Source organism: Sorex araneus, chromosome 4 (genome assembly GCF_027595985.1).
Source record: "Sorex araneus isolate mSorAra2 chromosome 4, mSorAra2.pri, whole genome shotgun sequence".
Taxonomy (NCBI): Eukaryota; Metazoa; Chordata; class Mammalia; order Eulipotyphla; family Soricidae; genus Sorex; species Sorex araneus.
Genome location: NC_073305.1, coordinates 158,939,566 through 158,947,656, shown reverse-complemented (window position 1 = coordinate 158,947,656; position 8,091 = coordinate 158,939,566). Strand labels below are relative to the sequence as shown.

The 8,091-nt window shown below is 37.0% G+C and overlaps 1 protein-coding gene across 1 annotated transcript; it reads right to left on the bottom strand.

The window, feature by feature from the left end:
- Positions 1–6,292: 6,292 nt before the first annotated feature.
- LOC101552014 (trace amine-associated receptor 6) lies at positions 6,293–7,330 on the bottom strand. Its single transcript, XM_004609090.1, has one exon. It carries the CDS (start codon positions 7,328–7,330, stop codon positions 6,293–6,295), a length of 1,038 nt encoding a protein of 345 aa, XP_004609147.1.
- Positions 7,331–8,091: the final 761 nt, after the last annotated feature.

The window sequence follows — 8,091 nt, the reverse complement described above, 5'->3', positions numbered from 1 at the left end:
TAAAAACGATGGTAGGGAGTCAGTAAGGAAAACTTGAATATATTGTTTCTTTATCTAAAATACTTTCTTATGATTTGGAAGGAAAATTCTTTTTAGATTCTGTAAAGAACTTTTACTTCTACTTTAAAAATTGTGTTATCTTGCCACTGGCCAAGCAAGTGAAAACAGAGATAAACAAATGGGACTATCTTAAACTAAGAAGCTTCTGCACCTCAAAAGATACAGTGACCAAAGTACAAAGACAGTCTACAGAATGGGAAAGGATATTTACCCAATATCCATCTGATAAGGGGTTGATATCAATGATTTACAAGGCACTGGTTGAACTCCACAAGAAGAAAACAGCCGACCCCATCAAAATATGGGGTGATGAAATGAACTGAAACTTTCTCAAAGAATAAATACAAATGGCTAAGAGGCACATGGAGATGCAGATCAAAACAACAATGATATATCATTATCTCACACCACAGAGACTGGCCCACATCCAAAAGAACAAAAGCAACCGGTGTTGGCATGGATGTGGGGAGAAAGTGAAGGACTCTCCTTCACTGCTGGTGGGAATGCTGACAGGTTCAGCCCTTTTGGAAAACAGTATGGACCCTTCTCAAAAAATTAGAAATTGAGCTCCCATTTGACCTAGCAATACCACTCCTGGGAATTTATCCCAGAGAGGCAAAAAGATACAGTAGAAATGACATCTGCATTTGTGTGTTCATTGCAACACTGTTTACAATAGCCAAAATCTGGAGAAAAAACGGAGTGCCCAAATACAGATGACTGGTTAAAGAAACTTTGGTACATCTACACAATGGAATACTATGCAGCTATTAGAAAAGATGAAGTCATGAAATTTGCATATAAGTGGATCAACATGGAAAGTATCATGTTGAGTGAAATGAGTCAGAAAGGTAGAGACAGACATAGAAAGATCACACTTCATCTGTGGAATATAAAGTAGCAGAATGTGAGACTAACACCCAAGTGTAGTAGAGATAAGAACCAGGAGCTCTGCCCCACAGCTTGGAAGCTGGCCTCACATGCTGGGGGGAAAGGCAGCTTAGATAGAGAAGGGAACACCTAGTAGAGGATGTTGGGAGGACCCACTAGGGTTGAACGATGCATGCCAAAAGTAGACTATAGAACGAACAGGATGACCACTCAATACTTCTATTGCAAACTACAACACCCAACAGGAGAGAGAGAAAAAGGGAATGCCCTGCCACAGAGGCAGGGTGGGGTGGTGGGGTTTGGGGTGGGGGTGGTGGAAGGGACACTGGGAACATTGGTGGAGGAGAATGGGCACTGGTGGAGGGATGCAATCGATCACTGTATGACTGAAATGCAAACATGAAAGTTCATAAGTTTGTAACTGTACTTCATGGTGATTCACTAACAAAAAATAAAAAATAAAATAAAAATTATGTTATCTATAACTTCATGTGATAGGTAAATCACATACTTTTTTCACATAACCATTTCTTTCTTTCTTTCTCTTGAGCCTAAGAAATTTCACTCACTTGAAGAAGCTTTGTTGTTATTTTGGCCACATCTGGAGAAACTCAGGGATACTCTTGCCTTTGTGCTCAAAGATTACTCCTGGCAGGCTATGTGGGTGGACCATATGGGGTGCCAGGAATAAAATCCATGTAGGTCATGGCCAAGTGCAAAAAAAGTGCCCTACCTGTTATACTGTCACTCTGGCTCCAGGAAAGTCGTATTTTTTATGTATTCTTTAGTTTTTCTTTAGCTTCCAAAAACATATGCTTTGACTGGAATTCCTGCAGCCATTTTGGAACCAGTAGAGAAGTATAAAAATCAAAGCACTACTGATGCTAGTATTTCATCACTGTTGTTAAGAAATGTGGGAAAATAAACTATTGGACTATCACAATGCAAAAGTTAGCACTTCCACAGGTATAATTTAGAAAATAAAAATAATAATGACCAGGTTATTCATCATTCATTGGGAAGAAATGTTTAGAAGTCATTCATCTGATAAAGGACTATGTCATAATATGTTGGAATCTCAGCAGCTAGCCTGATGTTGGGGTCTCAGCAGTTAGCCTGAGACTTTGACCAAATCCCAGCCCTGTTTACAAAGGTCCAGGGGCTCACTCCAGCACTTCCCACACGTAGGCACTCTGGTTGAGGATGAGGGACGTGACGGTGACCACCTACCTGTTCTGATAACCAGACCCTAAGAGCAGGATATGTAAATCATTAACTGACTTCTGTACTGAGCCCGACGTGGTAAACGTGCTGTATGTGTGGAATCCCCCCAATTCTATGCATGAATAACCCTGTGTAAGGGCCAATAAACGGAGAACTGCTTGACCATCAGACTCCCCCGTCTGCAGCGCTCTTTCTCAATTTCTTGGTGTGGTTGTGGCAGGAATCCCACGGTGAGCAGAGATCCAGGATAGAGGCTTCTCTCTTACCCACTCCTTCCCCTTAGGGAGTAAGTCTGGTGACTCTGGGGGATCATATTTCAGTTTGGCGGGGTCGATTGGCCAGGACCCCAACAATAATATATAAAGAATGATCTCAATTCAGTGAGAAGTCAAGAAAATCCATCAAAATGAATAAAATATTTGAATAGAAAATTCACCAAAAAGATATAAGAATGAATAACAAGCACATTAGAAATTACTAAATGTCATTAATCAGTAGGGAAATGCAAAATAAACCCATAGCTAGGCACAACTTCACAGAGTGACTGCAAAAAGTATGTGAAAATTCAGTTTTTTTATTTGACATGTGAGCATGTCAAGAAATATGAACCCTTCACACATTGCTGCTGGAAATGGTACATATTTGGGAAGTTTAATAGATGGCATATGACTCAAATCCACTAATCTGTACAAAGAAATGAAAATATATTTTTCACAATAACATGGAAACAGTCCACATGTCCACTAGTGAATAACCCCCCCGCCCCCAAAATTTGAGGCCAACATTTCCATTCTTTCCTTTCTTCTCTCTTTCCTTACTTAAGAAGAATGATGTACTATGACAATGATAGTTGTAAATGATCACTCACTCTGAACAATAACATAGTGTGCAAAATAGGTAAGTGGTAAATGATAGCCTATCAACACCTATATTGAAAATCATAATGCCAAGGAGAGAGAGAGGAAGGGAAGAGAGAGAGAGAGAGAGAGAGAGAGAGAGAGAGAGAGAGAGAGGAGAGAACTTCTGACACAGAGAAAGCCTGGGGCAGTGGTGGCGGATGAGGGGGGCATGGAGGGAAACTGGAGACATTGATGATGAAAAATATACACTGCCAAAATGTTGGATACTAAAACATTCTATGACGAAACCCAATCATGAACAACATTTTAACACTGCATATCATGGGTATTTAATAAAAATTATTTCAAATTATAAAAAAGAGTGCTCTATTAATCAGATTTATTCCGATTTCTCCAAGAAACTTTTTCAAATTCTCAGTCCTTAGAATCTTCTTCCTCCAAGGTCACTATTTATTATGTATAGCACAGTGGGAAGGGCGTTTGCCTTGCACCCGGCCGACCCAGGTTCGATACCTCTGCCCCTCTCGGAGAGCCCGGCAAGCTACTGAGGATATTAGTTTTGCATATCAGCATTTTCACAATTCCACAGGCAGTCTCCATGAATAAATTTATTTTTGCAAGCATACTTAGGTAAATGATACAAGCTTTTGTTCAAACTTATCTCAGACTGGACTGGAGTAATAGCACACAGCCAACCTGGGTTTGATTTCTCTGTCCCTCTCGGAGAGTCAGGCAATCTACCGAGAGTATCCCGCCTGCACAGCAGAGCCTGGCAAACTGTCCATGGCGTATTCAGTATTCCCAAAACAGTAACAACAAGTGTCACAATGGAGACATTACTGGTGCCCACTCAAACAAAATCAATGAACAACAGGATGACAGTGCTACAGTGCTATCTCAGACTCTCTGTTATGCTCACATATAGAGGTATCCATAATGAAAAGAATATTGTATGCAGAAATTCGTAAATAATAGTGACACAGAAAATTTTATCCTTGGAAGACTTCATAGGATAACTGTTTTATGAAACTTCTTTTGCAAAATGTTGACTTAGAATAAAATGAAAAATAGAACACTTGAAGCCTGAGCAAAGGGGTGTATGTAAGGCTATTATCAAGCTGCCAAGGAGTAGACCTGTGAAAGAGGTGGAGATGAAGGGGTTTGGATGCCAACCTCAGAGAGGCTGAAATTTCTTTTGTTTATCCTTTAGTTGAGCTAACCCCATGTTGCCTAAAAACTATGAAATTTGGAACTCTTTTTTTATGCTGTTTATTCAGCCTGAAACTCCATTCTAATATTTATCTCCCCATTTTAACCTTTTATAAAATCTCACTTAAATTTTGTTTTAATGTGCTGACCTGATCTTTCACCTAGATAAGAATTATTTTCTCTTTGTTCTTCAAACACATCATTTGTATCCATGAAGTCCAAATCTTTAGTGTTGGTGACTTGATTTTTCAAAAAAAAAAAGTTGTTTTCATTATTATCCTATATTGTGGAATCCAGTAGCTACTGCACAGTAATTATTCAAAGACATTTGTGAACTGAATCAAAGAATGAGTGAAATAAGGGTAAATGTCTTGTTCTCACAGATCTGGGTTAGAAAGACACTTTTTCCTCTAGGAATTGTGGACACTGTACTTCTTAATACAAATCCTTAGTTTTTTAACAGTAATAGGTTTGTAAAAAAGTTGTGAAAATAATGCCTAGGGCATCTGTGTACTGCACATTAAGTTTTTCTTATTATTAACATTTTGAATTAATATTTGTTGTAATGATCAGTCAACAGTTATATTATTATTAGTGTATCAATAAAATTTCATACATTTTCAAATTCCTTGTTTCCATTATTTCCTTTTAATAACACAGTTTATCATTTGATTATCACAGTAAATGTAGTTGTCATGTAAACTTAGGATCCTCAAGATTGGGTAGTTTTTCATTGCTTTATTCTGATAATAATGATTTTTAATAGTGTGATCAGGTGTTTTTTTAGCATAATCTGCAATGAGCATTTGTTCATGGTTTCATATAATGTAATGGATTTTGAAAAGAAATTATAGAAGTGATATGTCATTCTCATCACATCATGACAAGGTTACACGCTATAAAGATGATTTACCACTTCTAATGCCAATCTGGATTTACTTACCAAGCTAGTATTTACTTTTACAAGTATCCACAATTAACAGCATTAATTCATCGCATAATTTTAAAAGATATAGATATGCTCTTATTAATTTAACATCATCTGGCACTGATTTTAGTATATTATCATCCAATGGTTCTAGTTGCAGAATTTATAAAGTACAAGAAAATTCCTGGATTATTTTTATTGAAGTATATTCCACTTGATCCCTGCAACTTGAAAATTTTATGGCAGAATTAAGTTCTAATTCTTAAAAACAAATAAAATCTTAGAGTACATTTATATATAGTTTTCCTAAGTGTGTAATAATCAATAGATATTGTAATAGCGTGTGGTATCTATAATCAATCAGTCACAATTTTGAGAAGTAATGAAGGCAGCAAGGTCAGAAAATTAATCACCCTTAGAACTACAATATTCTTAGAAGTACAATGGCTTCTGTTTTTTATATTGATGGAAGTTGGGGAAGAAATATTACATATTATTAAACATTAAATAAGGCACAAGTAACTTGACAGACTCCCACAATAGTCTGAAGATGAGATTTCTGCTGATATTCAATTACACACCATGGATGTGTTACTCCACAAAGTTTATAGACAAATATTCCAGGTCTCTTCCCTCAGATGTTGAGTACAATATATTATTTCTTTGAGGTATTTCCTGGGAAAGTAAAGTGAGTAATATTAAATAGTAATCTGGAAAATAATAGTCTAAGGTGAAATTTTTGATAGTGGGTGAGGGAGGATTGTTTCATAAGTAAAGAAGAATGAAAATCAAGAAACAAAGATGTTTTCAGGTGAAACACTAAAGTAAGGAAAAGTGATAGTTAAAAATAAGGAAGTTAGGAAAGAATATTTCAGTGGTATGTTGATTTCTGAAGCTGACAGAAATACTAGAAATTTAATATTTGTTATTAGTCAAGAGTGTAGTTTCAAAGATGTGATTAAGAAGTAAGTACATATTCTAGTGAGGCTGGAAAACATGTTATACTATTAAACTTGAAGAATAGTTAGTTTTTTCTTTATTAATAATCTTAATTAATTTTCAAAATTTTAATTTTATTTGATAGTTCAAAAGAAACTTTCAACTTCCTCAATCTAATTGCTTATGTTTGTTCAGAAGACAAGTTCATTGATGCTGAACTATCCTTGAAAACCTTACCACTCACAAAAATGTATATGGCTTTTCTAAACCACGGGTAAAATAGAGCATAAATCAAAGGGTTCATGGCAGAGTTATAATAAGCACACCAGACACAAATCTCATAAATATAGGCTGGGGTTATGAATCCCACAAAAGCATCAATTAATGAATCAATACTATATGGCAGCCATGAAATCAAAAATGCTATTACCGTGATACCAAGAGTTTTTGCTGCTTTTCTTTCTCTTCTCGCCACTCTAGATTTATAACTCTCTGATGATGATTCTGTTTTGCTACTGGTATTTTCAATCTTCTTGGCTTGTTGTCTAGCCACAAGAAAAATATTACTATAGAGGATGACCATAACAAGTGAAGGTATAAAGAAGGCCAGAAAATCTACCAGTACCCAGTTTTGATTTACAATTGTCTGACAACCTCCTACACAGTTGACAGCATTAGACAATTCCTCCAGCCCGTCATCATAGGCGCCTGTGTAGAACACAGCTCCACTGTACACCAGGGGCAGGATCCACGAGATGCTGATGCATATCCCTGACACATTCACAGTGAACTTAGTAGGATACACCAGGGGATCAGTAACAGCAATGAACCTGTCAATGGAGATGAAGCACAAGTGGAAGAGAGAAGAATAGCAAAATGCCACATCACAGCAAGTGTGGAAAGTACAGAAACTTCGTCCAAAGTACCAGCAGCTCTCCACGGACCTGACCATGCTGAAGGGCATCACAGTCACACCCACCAGGAAGTCAGCACAGGCCAGAGAGCAGATGAGGAAATTGGTTGGAGAGTGCAGCTGCTTGAAATGAAAGATTGAAAGCATTACCAGAAGGTTTCCAAACACTGCCAGCACAGCCCCTAAGCCGAACACTGCGTACAGGATAATCCTCGAGCCGGGCGAATAGGGAGTTTTCACACAGGATCCGTTCACATTCTCATAGCAGAACTGCAGGGCTGCAGGGGAGGATGAGTTGCTGCTCATGGTTCTTTTATTTGCTTTTGACAATTATGTTTTCATTATCAGAAAGCAGATGGCATTCTAATTTTCATTACACCTGGAATAAAATTGATAACAGTAACTGAAAAAATGGTTAAATATGATCACCAGTACATTTTTTCTATTTGTGTTGCTAATCTTAAAAGCTTCAAATAGTCTTATTTGAGGCGCCATCATTTATAATATTGTTACTGATAGTGTTTCTTGCATATAATGCTCCAACAGCACATCCACATCCACCACCATACCGCTTTCCTTCACCGTTATCTTAGTGCCTCCTTCTCGACTTTTATAACAAAATAAAATCCAACAAACGTCATAAAAAGAGTCTAGAAGGGTTGTTTCCAATCAACATGTTCATGCATACCTTAAAATGATAAAATTCTATTTTAGCAATAAACATTTTCATTTTTTTAAATTTTACCTCCAGAGCTCCTCTTTGCAATAGCCACCACTCTGAGTTGTGAATGCGTATTTAAAAGATGCTTTATCTCTGTAGTGAGTGGTCTGCATTACTGACTAAGCAAGCAACTCTTCTAGATAAATCACTGGGAAATCCCTAGATGAAATCCCTATAGTCCAAGGTGTGAAATTGGAAAATGATTTTCATGTGATCATTAGGAAAGCTATTTTACAGAAAAACATTTTGCATTAAATTGTGTTAACCATTGCATTGTTTGCACCAATGACAATTATTTTTTCTTATATTGACTTGAAACTTCTCCCATCCTGACTTCACAACCATA